The following is a 26,272-nucleotide window of genomic DNA, read 5'->3' as shown; positions in this document are numbered from 1 at the left end:
AGCCTACTGAACAGCGTTGCTGCTGGACAGCACCAAGACACATTGACATATAAACTAGGAATGATCTACCCAATGCAAATCAAATCAACTTGCGGTACAATTAGCATTTACATGTATTAGATGCACGTATATGGCATGGCTTTATTTCAGTTAGCCTAATCGTATATGGCATGGTTTTATTTCAGTTAGCCTAATAGCTGGTTTGATTTGCATTGAGAGATGATCTTATGGAAAGTACCCCACGCCAATCTCTAGGTATAGTGAAGGGTATGTGATGATGTGGGGCTGTTTTAATTCCAAAATCCAAGGGATGTATAGTATCCTGGATCCATAAAATAACTGGCCTTTAAAAATAAAAACCTGCCTGCCTCTATGGGCATTTATCATACTGTAGGGGTGTCCTTACTTATGCCCCCTGTATTTTAAGGAAGAATGTTTACTTATTTATGATATATTATTCATGCACAAAGAAAATTGGTGTCCTTAAAGGTTGGATTTTTACTCATTTAAGGTATTAAGATCAATGTCCAAAAGATTATTTTTTATTCCTCTTTTTAGTCAACTTCAGCATAGATGTCCAAACGTTTTCATATGACTGTATGTGGACATACAGGACATTGTCTGTGGGAGAAGATGTCTGACTTCAGCAGGATAAAGCTGTGTAGTTCATTCTCATTGCTCTGAGACTGCATGTTTTATCTGTGCTAGTCCACGTAGCAAAACACTGAAACTGACTGAGTCAGCCACTGACTCATTCATGCGTAACAATGGACAACTCAACCAGATCCAGAGACTCATGAGTCCAGTATCTTCTCATCTCTGGGTTACTGATCCAGAGACTCATGAGTCCAGTATCTTCTCATCTCTGGGTTACAGATCCAGAGACTCATGAGTCCAGTATCTCTTCTCATCTCTGGGTTCAGAGAAGATAAAATAAATTCAAAGCATTAAAGTATTTTGAAATAAATAAACACAACAAATATCACCTTTTCACTTTTTATACTAATTACTAACTAGATGTACCGCAGAGCGGTACAAAATATGACCGCCGCCCAGTCCAGCACATGTTTTCCACAAAAATAAGTCACGCTGAAAGGCATATATGATTCTAACTGTCTCACTGAATTGCATTATGCACACTCAATTCTCACTGGTATCTGCTAGACAACAAGTACCAAAACATGATTAGTTCATAGATTTCACATGTAATATACATTTTATACAACCCCACCCCCATCTTGCCTGTTCATAATTCTGAGAAATTCTTGAATTGTGTGCATGTGTGCGTGTACATGTTTATGTTTATGTGTGTGTGGGTGTGTGGGTGGGTGTGTGTGCGTGCATGTGCATGTGCTTGTGTGTTTGCCTGTTTATGTGCCTGTGTGTGTGCATGTGCATGCATGCGTATATATGTCTACTGTGTGAGTATGTGTCATCACATTAGGATTACTGTGAATGTTTCTGTGTGCGTGTGTATCTGTTTATGCACATGTGTGCATATGGAATGGGTTTACATGACCCCTGGAGGCAAACATACGCAAAAAATTGGTCATCCTAGGCCCTACGGTTCTCAAGATATTCACAGAAAACTGTGTCTGCCCTACCCTCCTTTCGGGGGGTCCAGTCCAGCGGGGGGGCTACAGATCAAAACGAAAAGCGATGGTTCCATGCTATCCATGTGGGGTTACATGCCCACCAAGTTTCGTGTACCCCGGTCTTTCAGTGTCCCGGGAATCCTTGTTGGTGTACGGTCACTAAATGTACACATATATTATTTTATTGTAAGGCCTCCCATGAACGAAAGTCCACGAAACTTGGCATGCATTCGGAGGGTGTCATAATGATCCTACATTTTCAATTTCGTGCAGTTTGTGCATGTCAGCCAGAGATATTGTGATGAAAACACCTAATGTTTTGCTTTTTAATTTTTAACTAGGTGGCGCTATACATGAAATAAGTGGTAATGGGATAGGTTGACATGCCCCCTTAAGACCAACATATAAAAAAAAAGGTGGACCTCCTAGGCCCTATGGTTCTCGAGATATTCACAGAAAACTGTCTCCGGCCACCTACAGGCCAGTTGGTGTATAGTAACATAAATTAATTTATTGTGTGGCCCCCATGAGCGAATTCCACGAAAACTTGGCGTGCATTCAGAGGGTGTCATAATGATCCTACACTTCCAATTTTGTGCAGTTTTGACTATGTTAGGGTCACAGATACCTGCGATTACAACACTTCATTTTTTTACTTTTTGTGTTTAACTAGGTGGCTATACATGAAATGAGTGGTTATGGAATGGGTTGACATGGCCCTTTGAGATCAACATACAAAAAAATGGTCCTCCTAAACCCTACGGTTCTCGAGATATTCACAGAAAACTGTGTCTGCCCTACCCTCCTTTCGGGGGTCCAGTCCAGTGGGGGCTACAGATCAAAACGAAAAAAAGGAGGTTCCATGCTATCCATGTGGGGTTACATGCCCACCAAGTTTCGTGTACCCCGGTCTTACAGTGTCCAGGGAATCCTTGGCGGAAATTTGGACATGCGAAAAAAAAAAAAAAAAAATCTGACTAAACCTATATGACCGCCCCTTTAGCTGGGGTCAAGGGGTCATAAATATAACAACTTATTTACTGTTCCTGCAGCAGTGTTTTTCCTTTAAAGCATGTGTCAATACGGTAATCAAATTGTCTTGCTCATGTAGTGTATAATTTACGGTAATTAAATTGTCTAGCTCATGTAGTGTATAATATACGGTAATCAAATTGTCTTGCTCATGTAGTGTATAATATACGGTAGAAATGAGAGCTGGTGTCTCAGCTTCAATTTGTGTGCACACGGCCCTGCAGTATCATGCCCTTTTATGGGGATTGACAGGGCGTTTACGTATGCTAATTAAGAACAATTAACACGCCCTTTCAATTTAAGAAGAAATGGGATTCAGTATGATAAGAACAAAAATGCGAATGATTCTGAAGTTTAAGAACACCTTCGTGAATCTGCTTAAGAGTTTTCGTGGGACCTTCTTAAGAACAAAGTTAATTGGTGAATGAGGCCGATTGTCTGTATTTCTGAACCTGTCACTCTGATTCCTTGTTTCCACTAACCGTTTGCTCTCACTCTCTCTCTCCTGCCCTGCAGTGCCCTGTACGACTTCTACCATTACTTCTACATGGCCACCAATGTGCTCTTTTACGTCAGCTCAGCGGTGAACCCAGTGCTTTACAACCTTGTATCGGCCAACTACCGTCAGATCTTCTTTTCCACGCTACGCTACTTCTTCGTCCCATGCCGCCGCCAGAAGAAGAAGCGCATCCTCACCAGGCACTCCATCAGCATCTGCAGTAACCAGACCTTTTCCACCAATGCCATCAAAGAGACCATCTACTGACCCAATCAGCATCTGCAGCAACCAGACCTTCTCCACCAATGCCATCAAAGAGACCATCTACTGACTCAATCTAGTAGACCGTCAATTGACTCCATCAAAGACATCATCTCCTGACTCCATCAAAGACATCATCTCCTGACTCCATCAAAGACATCAATCATCTCCTGACTCCATAAAAGACACCATTTCCTGACTCCATCAAAGACATCAATCATCTCCTGACTCCATCAAGACACCATCTCCTGACTCCATCAAAGAGACCATCTCCTGACTCCATCAAAGACATCATCTCCTGACTCCATCAAAGATATCATCTCCTGACTCTCCACATCCCTTTGCTCCAGGACTCCTGAACGTGCCAGACACGCGACTCGGGGTGTGTGTGTGTGTGTGTGTGTGTGTGTGTGTGTCAGACATGAGTCATTTCAGACTGATCTCATTTCAAAGGGAAAACATGATTCATGTAGTATTGTTCTGTCTCATCTTGCACATGGCAAATAGACGCCCTTGATAGTTTGTTAATATCAAGCACAGAGTGGCATGTTTTAATTTCAGATTTTGTTTTTCAATTCAGCTGCAGTATTGCAGAGTTATCACGGTCGTCACGTGCCAAAAGAATTACGGTGTGAAGACACACTGATGGTGCAGTTAAAAAAAACGGACAAACACTTGACAATCAGGAGCGAGCAGGGCGATGGCTGGTGATTGTGGCACTCCTCAGGTGCCAGTGATGGCCGCTGCCGCCCAGCACCCCAACATTTCCTCCGGTGGCAGCGACTCAAATGGCCTCTGCCGCACACCCCCCCAACATTTCCTCCGGCGGCAGCGACTCAAATGAGTGGGAGCTCGGTGCCTCGCAGGCCCTGAAATGCACTGAAATTCAATCCCTTCTTGGGCTCGGGATGTCATCCATTTTTCAAAGTGGGGCACTGCCCACCACTGCGGCAGCATGCAGGGAAATCCAATACGGACGTGTGGAGGTCTGTTCCAGCAACTGTGGACACAGTGTAGTCCTGTGTGTAATGTGACAGGTCAGTCGTATTAACAGAGGCCCTGTTCCCAGGTGCACTGTAGCCGGGAAATGGATGTGCTTCTGACCCACTGAGATCCACTGTTATGAAAAAAACGGGAATACTATGTGGTAAGAACACAGTAGTTTTTCATCACGTTCTTTCCTGCATTACTAGGCTACAGTATGTGCAGGTCTCTCATCCTGGCTTTATAAATAGGACCCGTACGGAGACACCTGCGTGTGGGAGATTGTTGAGGGTTGTTGGTGGGGACCAGATGTACATACGAGCTGGATTAGTACAAGCAGGACAATCTCAGACTTCAAAGCCAATTCTCAGCAACAGCATAATGCAGCCAGTCATGTCAGCCGTTGAGTGAAAGAGAGAGAGAGAGAGAGAATGAGTGAGATTGAGAGAGAGAGAGAGAATGAGTGAGATTGAGAGAGAGAGAGAGAGAGAGAGTGAGTGAGATTGAGAGAGAGTGAGTGAGATTGAGAGAGAGAGTGAGTGAGAGAGAGAGAGAGTAAGTGAGAGAGAGAAAGGGACAGATAGTCAAAATTAGTGATGGGCAAATGAAGCTTTGGTGAACCACTAAACCACAGCAGTGTGAAGCTAGCAACACTAATGAAAAAATCCAATATGGCTGCCACATGTAGATTTTTCAACATAAAAGTCCTTACCCAAACCAGTATATGTAATCAAAAATATTGGTTTGCTAAGGACTTTTATGTTGAAAAATGTATGTGTGGTGGCCATCTTTTTGCTTTTCAGCTAGTGTCGCTAGGTTCACACTGCTGTGGTTCAGTGGTTCACCAAAGCTTCATTTGCCCATCACTAGTCAAAATGCAAATCTCTAAATAAACCGAAGCTCCGTGCAGCAGTAGCACACCTCACTGGAAAAGAGAAGTGTTTGAGAAAACGTCACAAACAAATCAATACGGAAAAATAGCTGCAGTCAAAGACAACTAAGCTAAACAGTTGTAATCCCACAGCAGCAAACTGTGACGGACAACTAAGCTAAACAGTTGAAATCCCACAGCAGCAAACTGTGACGGACAACTTAGTGACAAGTTAATATCAGCCAACCTACACAGTAGTTCTGTTTAAAGGGTTAGGTGAGGGTGGGGTTAAGGCAGGGTGGAGGTGTGTTTTGATTGGTACGTTTAGAAGGCCAGGTGGAGGTGTATTTTGATCAGTACGTTCTTTTATTTTGCTGCTGTGTGGCTCCTTGGAATGAATGTGCACAACAACAACAGTGGTGAGACAACAGGAGGTATGACATCACGCAGCTGTTATCCTGTTCAGTCCACAGAAGACAGAAAGAGAGGTAGAAAGACAGGTAATTGAAGTCAAAGGACCAACAGGGCCAAAGAGAAGTGTTGCATGCTGGGAGAGCAAAACCAAGGATGGGGGCAGATACTGTAGGCACATTGGAACCAAAAATAGTGTGCAAGCACTGGGCATAAGCAGGGGTAAGACAGCAGGAAGTCCTTGAGTGTGTGTGTGTGTGTGTGTCTGTCTGTCTGTCTGTCTGTCTTTGTATGTGTGTGTGTGTGTCTTTGTATGTGTGTGTGTGTGTCTTTGTATGTGTGTGTGTGTGTGTGTGTCTTTGTATGTGTGTATGTGTGTGTGTGTCTTTGTATGTGTGTGTGTGTGTGTTTGTGCCTTCAGCCACTGCGGCAGCAATCTGAGGAGAGGTAACTCTCTGCTGTCACCCTCCTACTTCTGTGTGTGTGTGTGTGTGTGTGTGAGAGAGACATACTCTATGTCTGCGTGATTTTGAACGAATGTGAATTACAGTGACTGTTTTCTTTTTTTTTGTTGAAGAAATTGTAGCTGGCAAATGCGATGTGATTTTTTTTTTTTTTTAAGAACTGCCTCAAATTGTGGCTGGTGATTGGCATTTCCAGAGATGGAGCTGTCTGATATGAGCAGTGAAATGCATGCGTCCCCCCTGGAGAGCCTGTGTGTGTTGCGTCCCTAGTGCACTCTTGTGTTGTTGTGAACAATAACGTTGTGTTTTTAGACTCCTACTGTAAGTGGTGGCCTTTTGCCTCTGGGGCTGGGAAGACCTACTCAAACCATAGTGGGCAGTGTTCACATACACTTCAAATTACTATTTTTGTTTACAAGATAAAAAAAAGACTCATTAAATAGTGCTTTAAAATAAGATATTCATATCATTTCAGCTTTATGATTGTAAATGTAGAAACAATATTCCATTTGTAAACAATTAAATATAATCATGCATTCTTATTGTGGTATTCTGCAGTTTGTGAAATTGAAGGTGTTTGTTCAGTGTTTTTCTTTGGTGTGCAGCTCTGCAGTATTTGGATCGTAATCTGCTGCGATGTGGATGTGTAGCACACTTGCTATATCAGTGAACTCTCCCAATGCTTTGTCTTCAAATGGATGATTCAAATAAAATGTATTAAATCAGATAACTTAATTTATGTTTCTGTTGATAACACATCTGCACTTTAAAACAGAGAGAGAAAGAGAGAGAGAGAGAGAGAAACAAATAATATGTGGGGTCGACAGTGTTTGAATCCATTATTCATCTTTGACTGTGCACCAGTAAAGTAATATAGACCATCAACACAAAATATACGTCATAGATTACAAGGTCATACATACATATGTCATACATCAAAAGGTCATACAGTACATATGTCATACATCACAAGGTCGTACAGTACATATGTCATACATCACAAGGTCGTACATACATACATACATATGTCATACATCACAAGGTCGTACATACATACATACGTCATACATCACAAGGTCGTACATACATACATACGTCATACTGTACATCACAAGGTCGTACATACATACATACGTCATACATCACAAGGTCATACATGCCTGTTATCCAGCACCAAACCTCAAGCTAAGACCAGCGGCTATGCCTTTAAAGAGGGGTGCAGAATCAGCAGCTATGCCTTTAAAGAGGGGTGCAGAATCTACAACCAGCAGCTATGCAACAACAAAGAGAGTTGTAGGAGCTAAAGGATCATCAGCAGTCAACAGCTATGAATGGAAAAAAAAACACGATGGACATTATGCTCATGAGATTGTGATTCTCTATTCAGACATGCCCACCATGCCCTCATGAAACGACCAATTAGGAGACATGCCCACCATGCCCTCATGAAACGACCAATTAGGAGACATGCCCACCGTGCCATCATGAAACGACCAATTAGGATATTATATCACTGCAATAGTGATCAGTAGGATATTAGGATATTATATCACTGCAATAGTGATCAATAGGATATTAGGATATTAGGATATTGTATCACTGGAATAGTGATCAGTAGGATATTATGATATTAGGATATTATATCACTGGAATAGTGATCAGTGATTCTCTATTCAGACATGCCCACCAAGCCATCATGAAACGACCTATTAGGATATTATATCACTGCAATAGTGATCAGTTTGTTCAGACCTCAATTTAGAATTTAGACAAATTCTCACAGCTGTGTAAAGTGGAACGGAGTGTCATTATGCCGTTTGAAAGCCCAACCACCAAGTGTGTATTTAATTGAGAAAAACTCAACTGTGTCTTTGAAATGCTCGTAACATGTCTGTAGCGGGGCTTTGTCTGTTGGGCATGCAGCCTTGTCCACCACTGAGCAGCGTGGGCAGGTCAGTCCAGGCCACTCTCCCATATCATTGTATCTGCAGTAGAAAACAGTCAGCTGCCAAGTCCCACAAAGTGCTGCTTTTGTTCCCTCGGGGGCGGAAACAGGAACAAAGTAAGATCTCCATTTGATGTCTGTTGACTAAACACAACTGAGTGGGTCTGTATGAGGTCATTGTTTTAAACACTTTGCAAACTCCTGTTGATAACTATTTTGTATTATGTTTGCAATGAAGCCAATCTGTTACAAAGCCTTCCCATTCACTGCGGTTATTAGTAGAGAGCTGTGAGGATGTTCCAATCCCCAGACCCTGATACAAAGATGTTGCAGATAAGTCTTGAGGGCATTCATGCACTCTTAAAACAGGTGTTGAAAATAACACAACTTGTGTTGTTTTTAACACATCTTCCAGATCGGAACAACACTGTTTGTGTTGTTTCTAACATGTTCTTTTTAAGAATGTCTGACAGGACGGCATGAGGATGCGGACCGTGCGGCCACTGGCTGAAGCTGCCAATTATCCAGGGGTCGCCATGGGAACGATTATGGAAAATTGAAGATAGCAAAGCCTTCACGGAGTAGAGTATGTTCACTTGCTGTTCACACATGGGAGTAGGAATCATGCAGAAATAAGCATCATGATGCATCATGGGGTGTCATAGTAAAACACGCACACACACACACACACACACACACACACACACCAGTAACTTTCCCATTTCTGTGAGTGCAATCATCCAGCACTAAATCATAAATAATCTATGTTATTGATGCATGTTAGCTTCAGTCACATCCACTGCTCGTTGGTGAAGCTGTAGCCACATGCTGGCGGTCTGGCACACACAGCTCAGCGAGACAAGAACAGCCGCAGAACATGCCTTCTCTCCACTTCCTGTCACTGCAGAACAGGCCTTCTTTCCACTTCCTGTCACTGCAGAACATGCCTTCTCTCCACTTCCTGTCACTGCAGAACATGCCTTCTCTCCACCTCTTAAACTCTTATTTAGTTGCAAAAAGGACACAGACAATATATCAAATGTTGAAAATGAGAAATTTGACTATTTTATGGAAAATATATGTTAATTTTGAATCAGCAACATGTTTAAAAAAAAGTTGGGACGGGGGTAACAAAATGCTGGAAAAGTTGTGTAATGATAAAGAAAACAAAAGGAGGAATGTTTCACAACTAATTAGGGTAACTGGCAACATGATTGGGTATGAAAAAGAGCATCCCAGAGAGGCAGGGTCTCTTAGAAGTAAAGATGTAGGGTTATGTATTACTCTGTGTAAAAATGTGCGCACAAATGATGAAACAATGTCATTTTAATGCTTCTTAAGATGAAATTGTGACGTATTTAGGGAGTTCATCATCTACAGGACATAATATTATTCAGAGAATCCAGAGAAATCTTTGCAAACAAGGGAAATAGCTGAAAAACAAATTGGATGGCCGTGGTCTTTTAGACCTCAGATGACACTGCATCAACACCAGACCTGTTTCCAGACCTGTCATTGTATTAGCTCAAGACAATCTCTGATAACCATTGCCTAGTGCCCAGTTTGATACTTAATTCCAAAACTACAGCCAAAATTGTAACAGCTAAAATTGTATTGAGACATGATACAGAAAATACCAACCTCTTATCTGGGCTTGAGCTTGTTTAAAATGGTCTGAGGTAACGTGGAAAAAGGTCCTGTGGTTAGACCAATCAAAGTTTGCCTTTCGTTTTGGAAATCATGGACTCATCTGGGCTAAAGAGGAGGGGGCCTATCCATGTATCCAATCTATCCAACTTGCTTTAGTGCTCAGTTCGAAACCCAACATCTATGACGGTGTGGAGGAGCATTAGTGCCTACAGCATGGGCATCTTGCACATTTGGCAAAGCATAATCAATTCTGAATGATGTATACAGGTTTTGATCAACATATACTGCCGTCCAGGCAATGTCTTTTCCAGGGACGACCTTGAATATTTCAGGAAAACAATGCCAAAATGAATTCTGCACATACTTAAATAGTATTTCTCTATAGAGGAAGAGTCCAGGTACTAAGATGGCATGTCTGCAGTCCAGATTTGTCAAATTAGATGCATAATGGAATGAAAAGCATGACTAAGAATACCCCATACTGTTGAGCAACTGAAATCCTATATCGGGGAGTAATGGGACAACATTTCATTATCAAAACTGTAGCAACTGGTCTCCTCAGTTCCTAAACATTTACAGCATTGTGTTAAAGGAAGAGGTGAAGCAGCACAGTGGTAAACATGCTCCCATCCCAACTTTTTTGGGAACGTGTTGCTGGCATCAAATTCAATATGAACGTATACTTTCCATGAAATAGTCCAAATTTTGACATATCAAATGTTGAAAATGAATATATATATATTCATTTTCAACATTTCATATGTTGTCTATGTCCTTTTTGCTACTAAATATGGGTTTACAAGACTTCTATATTATGACATTCTGTTTTTATTTACATTTTACACAACGTCCCAACTTTTTCTGTTTTGGGGTTGTACATGGGTCAGTGACAGATAAGGGTTGGTAAGATGAGAAAATTAAAAATATGTTTAAACCTTTAAAACAAAACATGCCTGAGGTTTGCTAAAGTGTATACTTTGTATTTCTGTTGTATTCATATTATTTAATATGACGTGTATGTTATTTTTTTAACAAAAAATAGAACTAACAGCCTGTTAAATTGTCAAATGGTGTAACCACAAAAATGACAAATATCTAATATTTCACACCTCCTAGAGTTCATGCAATTGCTCTCATGAAATTATTAGTTTATTTTGTAATATCCTATGAGAATATGTTTTATTATATTTATTTCTAAATTAAAATTATATGGGTTTTTCATTGTACTGAGCAAGGCCATATGCTGTAAACATCTTGTTTTCTGTCTATTCTTTGACCATTTGAGTAAAAATTGTTTAAACAACCATTATTACAGTAAAGTAGAGTATTAAATCATTATCCATATACATTTTTTGTACATTATTAGTATTTTAGACAAAATACTGGTTACACCAATTGACATAAATCGGTTACACCAATTGACCATGAAACATTTATAGCAATAGAACAAGAAATTGACACAGAAAATAGGCATCAAGGTAAACTGAATTGGATATTTTGATATGTATTCATGTCATTCATCATATTCCATATCAAATATCATTTCATAACATCAATGAAGAAACTTGTGTTCTATTTGATTTCAATTCAGTTCTCATACAATTTCAGTCTATACCCATTATTTTCAAAGAGAGTGAGATAAAGGGCCCTATTTTCGCGATGCAAAACCTGACGCAAAGCATATTATTATTCTGACACAAAGTTTTTTCCTATCTTACACTTCACTTTTATTAAATAATGCACCCAGGGGTGAGGCAATTACCGATATAAGGTGTGATCTGGCACATGATCTAAAAATCGCTATCTTATACTGACTAAAAGCATTACGCCACTGACCAAGAAAAGCCTGCTGGTCTATAGCGACAGGCGCATATGAAACACAGCTGAAGACGCACTGTCACGAGATGTAAGCAGCAACTCCTCTGCAAAATAAATGTCCTTAGGTTATTTATTCAGTCATTCGAACATTATAGGGGGAAGTTTTGCTTTTTTCAGGCTATGTTTTTGCTGGTAACCCAATGTCAGTCAATATTGAAAGTAATTAACTGTGTATAACTGTTTTGTCATTGACTATGACACCACAGTGAAGATAGTTTCACTTTGCCTATATGTTCAATTAATAGACAAGTGCAGATGTGTGTAGCCTATACTCTACTCGGTTTTAGTAAAGAATGGCTTAGTGGAATACCTGTTCCATACGGTCTTGTGTACAAGCAGATTCCTTCAAATACACTGCTGACTATCAAAATACTGATGCGCTGTTTGAAGTTGCCCTGCTTGCTGTTAAAGGGAATGACATATGTCCTCCTCATTGGTTTAAAGGATGTTAAGTCCAAAACACACCCATGACTGATTAAGAAACATAAGAGCCACCTTTTCGCCAGGCACCAGACGTTTGATAACAAAACCACCCCGAATGTGGACTGGACAAATTCCTAAATGTATTTATGCTATTTGCTAGTGACCATGCATTTTATATTGCTAAATTAAGGCCCAAAGTGTGTGTGAGAGAATAAGAGTGAGTGAAAGAGTGGGTATGATAATTTCTTAACAACCAACCAACAGCAGGGTCTGCGTTCACATGCAGTCTGTGGCGAGACAAGTTTTTCTTGCTTGTAAGTGGCATCCATTGGGGGACATTTTATATATAATAAATGTATTTATATTATTTATTTATAATTTGAACATACTGTTTACATACATCATAATAAAATATAAAAAAATAATTATGGAAGTTTAAATTTAAAACGAAAAGCTTTGACATTTCAAAAATCGCTTAAATTGCAATCTAATTAAACCTTTTTAAAGCTATTGTTCATGCTAAACAGTTAGTCACTATTTAAATTATAAAAATAACATAATTGGCACCTAAAATTACATACTCTTGGCCCTGAATCTGATCAAACTGGTCTCAAACAGAAAAGAGTCAAATGGTGTAACCGGTTACACCATTTGACATTTCTATTTAAAAGCAAAATTTGCAGGCATTATTATGGACAATTATGTACACACTTCACCTTTATGTGAATATTCAAACACAGTTTATACATTAAATTGAATATTTTATGATTATTATGATTTATCAACATTTTTAATAGGTCACACCATTTGACATGTAACCTAAGCTTGCCTGGCCATGGCCTAAAAACACTATTATGTTACTTTAAGAGAATTGCTAACCTTGACTCATAGCAGTTGGGGTCTTGAAGGGTCCTTCTCTATGACATAATTTCCTGTCACATGATTCTCTGACATAATACATACAAAATTGCTCCTTAAATGGTGGTTACACCACTTGACATTTTAAGTGGTTGATGTGACAGACACGATTCCCCATATTAATTCAAACATTCAGAACAATGGGGTTTCATTACTTGTATTAAATATTGAAGTTCTTGTGCAAGATCATGCCAGATTATTTTAGAAGGGATTTTGGATAGTATTTTACATTTTTTTCAGCAAGTGTAATTATTTGGTTCATGTTTTTGTGGTTACAATGTGTTGACAATTTTACCCAAATTCAGTTAATACTCTTTCAAAATTAAATAAATCCAAAACTTTAAGATTAGGGTTTGATGAAAATTATATTTGAAAATAATTTGTCAAATTATTTTCAAATTTTAACAATTTTAAATGTATGTAACCCATATGTACACAAAAAAATGAGCGTCACGTCATTGACCCACATAATAAAGGCTAGATGTCTTATGGCGGAGTCTCTACGGCATCACCGCCGGCCATCTTGTCACAGGCAAGCTATCTGGTGGGCTCTGTGGTACCTAAGGTGAGTGATCTGCACGAACACAAATACTCTTATCTCGCTGAAATCTTGACGGCATACTGTCAGTTAATTGCCTACAGTGCAGTGAAGAGTTTGGAGAGTAAAGTTATAGGGCAACTTTTTATGAAGTTTTATGAAAATAATTTACGAACCAGAACATACTGTAAAGACCATGAAGCTTCTATTTCTTGCAGCTGTTCCTATCTCCTGTATCTCCTCATTTAATGTAAGTTCCTTCGGACAATAGGCCTACGTTCTACTCTACGCGCAGTTGTCCTCCATCTCAGTTGCATCAGTTTTCTAATTTTGAAGGTTCTAAAACATTATTATGCTTCACTGATTCCTTCTAGTTTTCTTTCATTTGTCCAGCTAACTTTTCCATTGAACCTAGCCATTTATGATGGATTACACACTCGACATTCTGAAATGTCCTGCACGATCAAGGCCAAATTAAGTTATCACGCAGCCACTGTGTCAGCAGCATCAGTGCTGGCGGTGACGGTCGCGTTTCTGATGTCAGATTATTATGTAGGCTAGCCTACTAGACTGTTCTCACGTTGCAGCGCTTTACTTATATGAAGTAGCATTAATCAATATGAGGGGCAGAGGGGGATAAATGTTGTCCTCCCCGACGATAAAAATCATTTAGCAGAGGTAGGGATAGGAAAACCAGAGGGGGGAAAATCCTCACCATCCCCCCCTACAAATCGCACCCTGCACACATACACACACACACACACACACTGTAGCAGCGTGAGTGAACCTGCACCTGGAATATAGACACACACACTCAGAGACGCACACACACATACACACAAACACACACACACACACTGTAGCAGCGTGAGTGAGTCCATCCTCTCTGCGCCGCACTTCCTGCCCCATGAGGAAGTCAGGTCCAGCACACCAAACAGCCGTCCAGCTCACCAAACAGCCGTCCTGCTGACCTGCACACCAAACAGCCGTCCTGCTTACCTGCACATCCTGTGAGAGTTACAGCAGGGTCCTGATCTTATTCTCACTGGTGTTCATTTTAGACTCAGCAATTTCATAAAATCAAAACCAATTTATGAAATGTTTAATAACAGTACACATTCTAGACACAATCTTGAGGAGAGAGTAAATAGCCCATGGCTGTAATTGTAAGTCAACAAATTATTTGTAATGAGAAGGGATTCCCATATTGCACTGTCCCCAGACAAGAATGACATATTCCTCATGTTATTGTAAAGTATTTCCTACCTGAATGGCATATTCCTTACGTTATTAAAAAGCATTTCCTACATGAATGACATATTTCTTACGTTATTATATTCCTACATGAATGGCATATTCCTTACGTTATTATAAAGCATTTCCTACATGAATGGCATATTCCTTACGTTATTATAAAGCATTCCTTACGTTATTATAAAGCATTTCTTATGTTCCTGTACGGTAGCAGAGGACACACACACAGATGAGGTCAGCAAGAGACCCTGTGCTGACAATACTAAACATGTCTGGCATCAACAAGGAAAACTGTGTGTATTCTTTTCAGCTGACACTTTGGGAGTTAAGTTACTATTTATCAGAAATGACACGGAAGACAAACACCGACTCCCATGATGTTTCTACAGAGAGGTAAAAAACAGACCTCATCACAACTGGGTAATTACTTGAGCATTTGCAGAAATCCTCTCTAGATCTGGAGGATACACTGCAACCAGCCAGATCATTGTTGATACACTAAGGCAGTGTGTGTGTGTGTGTGTGTGTGCGCAGGAGATGACTGTACACTGGTGCCTGGAGGCACAGCTGTGTTGGGGGTAAATTGGCTTGAAAGTGAGTTTCACTGGTGAAATGCTGCATGCTCCAAAGCTGCTTTGAAATAATAATGTTAACGATAAAATATTAAGATATATGCAACGACAATTAATCTGGTGCAATATCTTCACACACATGTTTGGAGTAGAGGAGTAGTGCTAATGTTAGCAGCTATTGAGCAAAAAAATAGACAAAAAGACATAGAACATTTAAACTTCATATGGGTAGCATTTGCCTGCGCAGTCTAGAGTCTCAAACCCTGTTTTGTGAGACATGTTTGAATGATGAAGATCTGCTGTAGAACAGATATATCCAGAAAGTTCAATCTTCCATAGACTTCAATATGGCAGATGATCTCACATAATTACAGTGACAGTGATGTCACCAGATGACCTTGAATTGATTTCAAAGGTCAAAACCTTGTGGACATTGTGGCCTGTGTGACCTCTTTAACGTTAAACGTTGGCCAAACATTGGGGCTCGCTGACGTTGATGCATGGAGCGCCTGTTGTGTTGCCGCATGAGAGGTTCCGGATCAGCGGTCAGAGTAAAAATGATGGCGACATCCTGCCAAACGTTTGAGCCTGCTAATTAACAATAATCAACACAAGAATATACAGAACATCAGTACAGAACAACTAGCTAATTAACAGTAACCAACACAAGAATATACAGAACATCAGTACAGAACAACTAGCTAATTAACAATAACCAACACAAGAATATCAGTACAGAATAACTAGCTAATTAACAATAACCAACACGAGAATATCAGTACAGAATAACTAGCTAATTAATAATAACCAACACAAGAATATACAGAATATCTGTTCAGAATAACTAGCTAATTAACAATAACCAACACAAGAATATCAGTTCAGAACTAGAAAAGCATTTCCTGAAGGAAATACAGTGCATGAAAATGCAAAAATATGATGTAAAATATCATACAGAGTAAAAACAAACTATATTGGTTGCTAGGTAGATGAGGTTTAATATAGTTGGAATGACTGAACAGTTAAATAGGTGGATAGTTTATATGGTTAAATTATTTGCTAGGTAGATGAGGTTTAATATAGTTGGAATGACTGAACAGTTAAATAAGTGGATAGTTTAAATGGTTAAATTATTTAGGTAGATAGTTGACAATAACTGACACTTGGAATGGCTCTAATGTTTGCTAGCAGTTATGCTAACTATGTTAACAAAGATAATAATGCTAACCAATTTACTTAACTTAGTTAATTTAGCTAATGTTTTCTAGCAGTTTTTATTTTTATTTTAATAATGCTGTTAACTATGTTGACAGTGCTAACTATGTGACTTAGCTAATGATTTATAGCAGTTATGCTAAAATAGCAGAATGCTAACATGCTAACCATGTGACTTAGCTAACTTAGCTATTCATTTTTAGTAGTTATGCTAACTATGCTAACCATGTTACTTAGCTAACTTAGCTAATGTTTTCTAATAGTTTTGTCAAAAATGATAACTATGCTAATAATGCTGACTAGCATGCTAACAATTGTAACTATGCTAACCATGTGCCTTCGCTAACTTACTATGCTAACTATGCTAACCATGTGACTTAGCTAATCATTTTTAGTAGTTTTGTTAACTATGCTAACTAGCATGCTAACAATGTTAAAATGCTAACTATGTTAACCATGTGACTTAGCTAACCTAACTAATCATTTTTAGTAGTTATGCTAACTAGCATGCTAACTATGCTAACCATGTTACTTAGCTGACTTAGCTAATCATTTTTAGCAGTTTTGCTAAAAATGCTAACAATGTTACTAATGCTAACATGCTAACTATGCTAACCATGCTAACTAGCTACAGTGGGTAGGAGTCATAGTTGATGACAAGTAACAGTTACAATGGCTGAACAGTTAAAAAGTTCAGTAGTTTAAAGGGTTAAATTGTTTAACAGTGAAATATTGTAGTGAGGACTTTTACTTTGAAACAGTTTTTGGCAGAGGAAGCAGTTGAACAGGGTGTGTAGTCTTAATAGAGCCAGTTTGTTTGCTTAAAGCCTGAGACTGGCAGTTGATCCAGGTGGCCGGAACACCTGGCATAGGATTCTTCTTGCTTAACGGCTCTATTGTGATGTCATCAGCCCATGTTCAACAAAGCTAAGGTAGTAAACCCATGTACGAAAAGTCATGTCACGATAGATAGTACAAAGCTGTACGATTTAACGCGTTGTTAACCACACCCCCATTCTCCACGGTCTTTCCGCCATATTGGATCTTTTCTAATTACAGTGCATGAAAATGCACTGTACTGTTCTTCCTAGGCAACTTATTATTATTATTCCGCTTACCACTTTTTCCGTACGCTATTTCTCTTGAACAGTTTAACTTAGAAACTTCATTCAAACTTTGTTACGTAGGTCTTCAAACAGATCGGGTTGGTATGACTTTTCAACTTTGAAACTTTTATACTTTTAAACTATTAAAGAAAAAAACTTTTTAAAATCCCCATAGACTTAACATTGCCGATTGACATCATAATACGGCCGTTAAGCAATTAGAATCCTATGGCAGGTGTTCAGGCCACCTGCAGCCTCAGGCTTTAAGCATACAATCTGAGTCAATTAAGACTACACATCCTATTCAACTGTTTCCTCTGCCCAAAACTGTTTCAAAATAAAAGTCCTCACTACAATAATCCACTGTTAAACAATGTAACCCATTAAACTACTGAACTTTTTTTTACATTCAACTTTTAAACGGTCTACTTTTAAACTATCATTCAACTATCTATCTATTAAACTAGCTGTCTATCAACAACTTTTAAACTATCTACATTCAACTTTTTTTAAACTATATACATTCACTAGCTGTCTATCAACAACTTTTAACTTGTCATCAACTATGTCAACACTTTTCATCAACTATGATGACATGGTTAGCAAAGTTAACATGTTAACCTACCCATGCTAAAAATGATTAGCTACTCCTCACATGGTTACATTTTTGTTAAACAAAACTGCTAAAATGATTAGCTAGGTTAACTACTAAAATGATTAGCTAGATTAGCTAAGTAACATGGTTAGCATACATGGTTAGCATACTTGATGAGCATGCTAAGTCATGTTAGCATTGAACTACTGAACTTTTTTAACATTAAACTACTGAACTTTTTTACATTCAACTTTTAAACGGTCTAAAACTGCATTAAACTATCTATCTAAAACTATGATTTTAAACTATCTACATTCAACTTTTTAAACTATATACATTCACTAGCTGTCTATCAACAACTTTTAACTTGTCATCAACTATGTTTTTCATCAACTATGACTCCTACCCACTCGTTAGCATGTTTTGTTAACAAAAAAACTGCTAAAAAATGAAAAGCTAGGTTAGCTAAGTCACATGGTTAGCATAGTTAGCATGCTAGCATGTTAGCATGCTAGTTAACATTTTAGGATTAGCATTAGTAAAGTAACATGGTTAGCATAGTTAGCATGTTTAGCAAAACTGCTAGAAAATGTTAGTTAAGTTAGCTAAGTAGCATGGTTAGCATGTTAGCATTGCTAGCACTGCTATAAAACATTAGCTAAGTAGCATGGTTAGCAGAATTAAAAGTCTTAGCATAACTGCTAGTAAACATTAGAGCCATTCCAACTTTCAGTTATCACCATTAAACTATTTGAATATCAACATTCATTAAACTGCTAGAAAATGAGAGGATGGAAATGGAAAGAGCCATTCCAACTTTCAGTTATCGTCAAATATCTACCTATACACAGCCATTAAACTATTTGAATATCAACATTCATTCAACTTCCAGTCTGTCAACAACTTTTAAACTATTTACTTTCAACTTTTAAACGGTCTACTTTTAAACTATCATTAAACTATCTATTAAACTAGCTGTCCATCAACAACTTTTAAACTATCTACTGCCTATCAACAACTTTTAAACTATCTACATTCAGCTTTTAAACAGTCTACTTTTAAACTATCAACTTTTATTAAGCTATGCAACCACCATGTCTATCCTAGCATCACCGTAGTAACCATCTCTGTATTATCTGTTTTAACTATACATGATATTTTACATCACAACTTTAGCATTTTCATGCACTGGTAATTCCTTGGAATTGCATTTCTAGTTGAGATTTACTATTGATTTAATTGTACTGATAGTTGATTATTTACTGTGTTTCATGTTATGAATGACTACAATTTTGAAACGAAGATCAATTATTTCATAGGTTTCTCATGGTAAATGAAATCATGAGTCATGACTCATCATAGTTTGTGTTTGCGAAGGTGTTTCTCCGGCAGATTTATTAGCACTAAAAGCTAGCAAACTGGCTATGTATGTCAATGCGTCAGAACCGGTCAGAACGCTGGAGTGATGACGAGGTATGTAAACAGGAAAAGGCGAAGTGCGTTATGGTTGCTGTCATGTGACACACGCCACCACAAGAAAGCGGAAACGCATCGTAGAGCAAGAGCCATGTGGGGTAAGTTAATCTACGTAAATTTAGTAAATAATAATAAGGTTTTTGTTGTTTCGAATAAAATATAGGGATACTTATCCTGACCAAAACTTCTTCATGCTGTAAAACGACTAGAATCACGCAAATTTAGTGCAATTTTCCTAGTAGGCCTACAATTCAATCTCTTATACTGTAAGACGTGGACAAATACGTGATAATTAGCCAAATAAATCATTGTTCACGACACATTATGGTTAAATTATCGAAATGAGTGCGATGGTGATACAATCCTGCTTTTCAATTAGTTGACATGGTGTTTGACATGAAATTATAAGCAGGTGAGTTTTACGTAATAAGCTATTTGTTTCTTTGGGTCTGGGTAATTCATGTGACAAATTCTGTTATAGGCTACTACCGTTTTTCTGAAAAACAAAGCAGTACAACAACGTTTCTATCTCCAAAATAGCGCATTTCTGCAGTGTACTACGTAGTGCAATACAGCTTTGTCCAAAGTAGCCTATACTGTATTTTCCTGCATAAGAACTAATACTCCTCCAAATTTCTACAGTGTTGACACTTGAAGTTGTGGATAGTTTAGTAGCCTATTCCAGTATTCGAATAAATACCCACACCAGTGTTACACTTGTCTCACCTATATACAATATATGTCTATGAATTGCAGTAGTGATACAATGAGAAAGGAAGGAGAAAGGAAGTGTTGTTTAGCAGTGTTGGGAGTAATGCATTAAAAAAGTAATGTAATTACAGTAATGTGTTGCTTTTTTTCTGTAATGCAGTAACGTAAGACATTACCAATACAATTTCAGTAATATTTTATTCTGTACAATTCTCAGTAACTGAACTGAGAAATGCTCAATTGACACCAGAGAAGATTATCCAAGAATTAAAAAAAGTAATCTATGCTGGTCCTGGAATTGCCTTGTTTAGATGACTGTAGAAAGGGAATTTGAGTTATCTCTGCCATTCATGCAACAGATCTAACATGGTTAGGCTCTGAACTCACACTATACTGACTTTGCACACATTCACTCCTCAGCACTCTCAAACATTTCCCAACTCTGAATTCACACTATACTGACTTTGCACTCATTCACTCCTCAGCACTCATGACCCCCCACACACACACACACCTACTTGACTTTTAGCACTTTTACATCCCACACACACACACACACACACACACACACATATATCTGACTTTCTCCAACTTTTGCACATCTCCATAGAACTTTTTATTTATTATTTTTGATTTCTCCTCCATCTATCCACCCATGTCCTTGATTGCCTAGCCTTTCTGCCCCCCCACCCCCATCCCCAACACACACCTTTCTGGGATGGTCATGTAATGTTTTCTTGACGTATCTTTATGTCTTTTTTTTTCTCCCCTCTAATTATGTTTTCACAGATCCTTGCTCCTGATATCCTGATGTATGGGTTGCATTTCATTATATGACTCCAACAGAACACTCACAGAAAGGAGAGTGGTGTCAAACTACAAGACAGCCAGCATGTAAACAAGGCCTTGTTTGTCCTTGTTTGGCTAGAGAAACGAGAAACAAATTGTTCAGCTGATACATTTTGGCCTACACTATTAAGGGACAGCTGATTCAACCACCTAAACCAATCCATTAACATTAATTAGGCCATGTTCTACCTCTTGAAATACTTTGGCGCACTATATTAAAGGCATAGGCCTGTGTTGTATAGGTGAACTTTAGTCATCAGTATGTTTTAACATGTCTTTCTATGTACACTTTTATTTCTAATTTCCAGGTTGTCAGCTGTTGTCAGGCTCATCACCAAAGCAGAAAGACATAGTGAGACCAGACATGCCAGGAAGGAGCAAGGCACAGGCCAGGAAGGAGCAAGGCAAAGCCCAGGAATTTTTCTGCAGCTGTTCCCGCCAGCTATCGAAGGACTGCTCCTGAGAATAGATGGGTGTCTACATTGTTTTGCAAAATGGGTCTTCTACACATGATGCTTGTCAAGCACTGCTCATTGACTGGTCACGGGTCCTCTGTATTGTGGCCACTGGTCAAAGGCGGCACATGACTGTCTCAGAGTCCTCTACATCATTCCGGTGACGGGACTTCTGGCCTAGCCTGACAGGATGGGTCTTGTGTTACTGTGACCAGACAGCTCAACAATGCGTCATCGCTCATCCATGCCCTCATCGCCTCAAGACTGGAGTACTACAACAGCATTCTCTATGGTCTTGAAAAATATTATTGTCTTTATTATTATTATTATTATTATTATTATTATAAGTACAGGTCTCTCTGCACCCGAACCAGCAGGTTCAGAGGAAGCTTCTTTTCTGTAGCTGTCATCCGACTGGACTGTAGCTCTGTATCCCGGTGACAACCCATCAACTAAGCCCCCAATACCCTATCCCACCCATAGTGTTATTTATTTACAAATGCACATACTGTAATTATAATTATACATAACCATATGCTACTGCTCTTCATATTATCCATCCTGAACATACACTTCTTACTACTCTTATAATGTTACTGTAGCTGTACGTACTATACATATCTGTGTATATGGTTCATATCTAAATATCATATTTATTCTGTTTCTCATATGTTCTGTTAATACACTGCACAACCCATATTTATATCTAATTTATATGACTCTAAACCACCTTCTGTAAACCAACTGCATATTACTGTCTACACGACACTATATTTCTTGTCCTGCCTATGCACCATCTGTCTATACTTTGTATATCACATTGCACTTTTGCTTTGTACAGGGTTCCCACGGGTCATAGAATTTCTGGAATATCATGGAATTTTAGAAAGTCTATTCCAGACATGGAAAGTCAGGGAATTTTTTTTTTTTTGGGGGCAGTCATGGAATATCAGGGAATTTTGTAGTAGTTTATGATCTACTAGCCAAAATGCGTAACATATTTCCATACAGAATTGGTGTATATCTGGTTATTGTCTTTACAGCTTGCTTAAGTAGCCCAACTGTGTTAATTCAATGCCTATTTATTCATCTCCCGCTCTAAAAAGTAAAAGACTCTTGACTGCTATGCGAGTGCTCTGAAATCATTGGTCGGTATATTGTACTACTCATTATATAGTAAGTAATGGAAATTCAGGTGTTTTGTCAGGGAAAAGTCATAGAATTTTACATTTGACTTACAGTGGGAACCCTGTTTATACTTTTACTCTGCACAATGACAATAAAGTTGAATCTGATCTAAGGTAAATTATTATTTAGTGCCTGTAGTGCTGCTTTGTATTAGCATACCTTTGCTGTTTGCTTTATGTGTATTGGACAACCCCCTGTTTAAAGCAATCACAAACTTACATATTTTGATTGATCTTGATACACAGATGTGTGTTGTGCTGAATTAAACTGAATTTCACTTATCTTAGGTGCTGTGGGAATTTTGATGCACAAGAAATCTTCAGAAATGGCCATTCAGAGAGCATGTTTTTGACAGATGTTGACCAACAAAAGTTCTTAAATCATACACAAACCATTAAAACATCCATATTTTGTTTGAATATGATACACAGAGGTGTGCTGTGCTGAAATAACCCCAATTTCACTTATCTTAGGTGCTGTGGGAATTTTGATGCACAAGAAATCTTCATAAATGGCTTTCAGAGAGTATGTTTTTCACAGATGTTGACCAACAAAAGTTCTTAAATCATGCACAAACCATTAAAACATCCATATTTTTTAATTGATTATGATACACAGAGGTGTGCTGTGCTGAAATAAACCCAATTTCACAGATCTTACCTGCCATGGCAAGTTTGATGCACCGGACATACTCAGAAACTACATTTGAGACACCCATATGGCCAGACAGGCCTAGATAAGTGTCACACCCATTATTTCATGAAATGTCAACATGTGGCACATATTTTGATACAGGGAATGATAACAAACTTCTTTGTCAAATTTGAGACCTCTAGCTACTTGTATGTTGTCAGGAGGCGGAGCCAAAGATTGGAAAATGTAGATTTCTAGGGGGCGCTATAGAGTCTGTGAATGTGTGAGGTGTGATTTTACGTATCTCATATATTTTATGTCATAGATAGATGTCACATGCCAAATTTAGTCTGTTTATGAGGTATGCAAGTTAGAAATGCTAACCCTAGGTTTAGATGGCCATAATTTACATAGGTCAGACAGGCCTTGATAGGATTACACCAGTTAATTCAAGATAGTGCCAACATGTGGCACATATTTTGATACACGGGATGATAACAAACTAGTTTGTCAAATTTGGGACATTTAATGGCTTGTGTGTTGCCAGTAGGCGGAGCCAAATATAGGAAATATTGGATTTCTAGGGGGCGCTATAGAGTCTGTGAATATGTGAGATGTGATTTTACTACACACTCAAATGTTGTGTCATATACAAATGTCAATTGCAAAATGAAATCAGTCTAGGAGGTATGCAAGACACAAATGCTAACCCTAGGTTCAGATGTCCTTGATTTACATAGGTTAGACAGGCCTTGATAGGGTTACACCAGTCATTGTCAACTAATACCAACATGTGGCACATATATTAATAAGGGGGTAAAAACATAATTGTTTGTGCAATTTAAGACCTCTAGCTGCTTGTGTGTTGCCAGAAGGCGGAGCCAAAGATTGAAAAAAAAAAGGATTTGTAGGGGGTGCTACAGAGTCTATGAATATGTGAGGGTTGAGTTGGCATAGCCAACCTAGCAACAACCTAACAACAATCCTAGCAACCACTACCATAGCAACCGCTATGTTTAACCTAGCAACCACCATATCGACCTATAGAAACAACCTAGCAACCACTTTGATATTGTCAACCAATGTGACTACCCAAGCAACCAGCATAGCAACCACTTTATTTAGCATTACAACCACTATAGCTACCCTAGCAACAACCTAGAAACTGCCTCTCTAGTAACTGCTTTATTTAGCATAACCGCCACCATATCAACCCTAGCAACACCAAAGAGACCTTGTCAGTTACCCTAGCAATAACCTAGCAACCACTACCATAACGTCAAACTAGCAACCACCATAGCAACCATCTTAATTACCCTAGCAACAACCTAGCAACCACTTTGATAATGTCAACCACTGTGACTACCCTAGAAACCTGCATAGCAACCACTTTATTTAGCATAACAACCACCATAGCTACCCTAGCAACACCATAGCAACCTTCTCAGTTACCCTAGCAACAACCCAGCAACCGCCAACAACCATAGCAACACCATAGCCCTTCTCATTACCCTAGCAAAACCCTAGCAACCCACCATATCGACCCTAGCAACCACTTTGATATTGTCAACCAATGTGACTACCCTAGCAACCGGTATAGCAACCACTTTATTTAGCATAGCAACCACCATACATACCCTAGCAACACCATAGCAACCTTCTCAGTTACCCTAGCAACAACCCAGCAACCATAACTACAATGCCAACATAGCAACACCATAGCAATCTTCTCAGTTACCCTAGCAACAACATAGCAACCATTACTATATCAATTGCTATGTTTAACATAGCAACCACCATATCGACCCTAGCAACCATCTCAATTACCCTAGCAACAACATAGCAACCACTTTATTTAGCATAGCAACCACCATACGTACCTTAGCAACACCATAGCAACCTTTTCAGTTAATCTAGCAATGACCTAGCAACCGTTATGTTTAAAATAGCAATCAACATATCTAGCATAGCAACAGCCTAGCAACCACTATAGCAACCAACATGATTATCCTAGCAACCAGCATAGTAACTGCTTTATTTAGCATTACCGCCACCATATCAACCCTAGCAACACCAAAGAGACCTTGTCAGTTACCCTAGCAATAACCTAGCAACCACTACCATAACATCAAACTAGCAACCACCATAGCAACCATCTTAACCCTTTAGGCGCCAGGTTTAAAAAAAAGCATAATTCGATTTTTACATCAAAATTTCAAAAGGCCATGGCTTGAAAGTGGTCAGAGATAAAGTCCTACTGTAAATGTGAAAATCATTGAGTATGAACAAAAGTTTATGAAGGGGGTAAATTTACACATCTAATTTGCATATAATGACGTCACTGAATGACAACCACCTCGAATTATGCACATTTCAGTAAATACTGGATGTTGAACATATATTTGAGCAGTTTTGCTTACTTTTTTGTCATTTCACCCACATAACACCTGAACAGGAAAGCAGTCACATGTAAACCAACAATAGTAAACTATTACTATAACCACAAACCTTATTCTACTATACAATAAAGTAGCCTGGTCAAATCAGTTCCTATCGCGGGTGACTTTGTAGTTCTTCAGAGCCCTATTTTTACTACCCCTGCTGTCTTTACCACGTCCATTACGGACACTATCATCACTATTACCACTGGCACCTTCAGCTACGTTGGGCAGAGGGTCGACATAAGCGTGGTATGCTTAGTGAACACTGTCGGAAAGACGCAAATGACGCACCTCCATTCACAGACGCA

The 26,272-nt window shown here is 38.8% G+C and overlaps 1 protein-coding gene and 1 long non-coding RNA gene across 2 annotated transcripts in view; both read left to right on the top strand.

Moving 5' to 3' along the window:
* The window catches only part of ntsr1 (neurotensin receptor 1 (high affinity)), a 73,097-nt gene extending 68,240 nt beyond the window's left edge, over nucleotides 1-4,857 (top strand). The window contains exon 4 of the mRNA XM_048241769.1: nucleotides 3,144-4,857. Coding sequence (XP_048097726.1) covers nucleotides 3,144-3,393 — 250 coding nt within the window. The 3' untranslated portion in view covers nucleotides 3,394-4,857. The remainder of the gene's footprint in view (nucleotides 1-3,143) is intronic.
* A 14,841-nt stretch (nucleotides 4,858-19,698) lies between these two features.
* On the top strand, nucleotides 19,699-22,426 carry LOC125293703. Its single transcript, XR_007193405.1, has 3 exons — nucleotides 19,699-19,785; nucleotides 21,188-21,292; nucleotides 21,556-22,426. It is a non-coding gene; the product is annotated as an uncharacterized LOC125293703 (long non-coding RNA).
* Nucleotides 22,427-26,272: the final 3,846 nt, after the last annotated feature.

This window comes from Alosa alosa, chromosome 4, assembly GCF_017589495.1.
Source record: "Alosa alosa isolate M-15738 ecotype Scorff River chromosome 4, AALO_Geno_1.1, whole genome shotgun sequence".
NCBI lineage: Eukaryota > Metazoa > Chordata > Actinopteri > Clupeiformes > Clupeidae > Alosa > Alosa alosa.
Note: the sequence above shows the minus strand (reverse complement) of the source record. Positions and strands in the feature narration are given on the sequence as shown.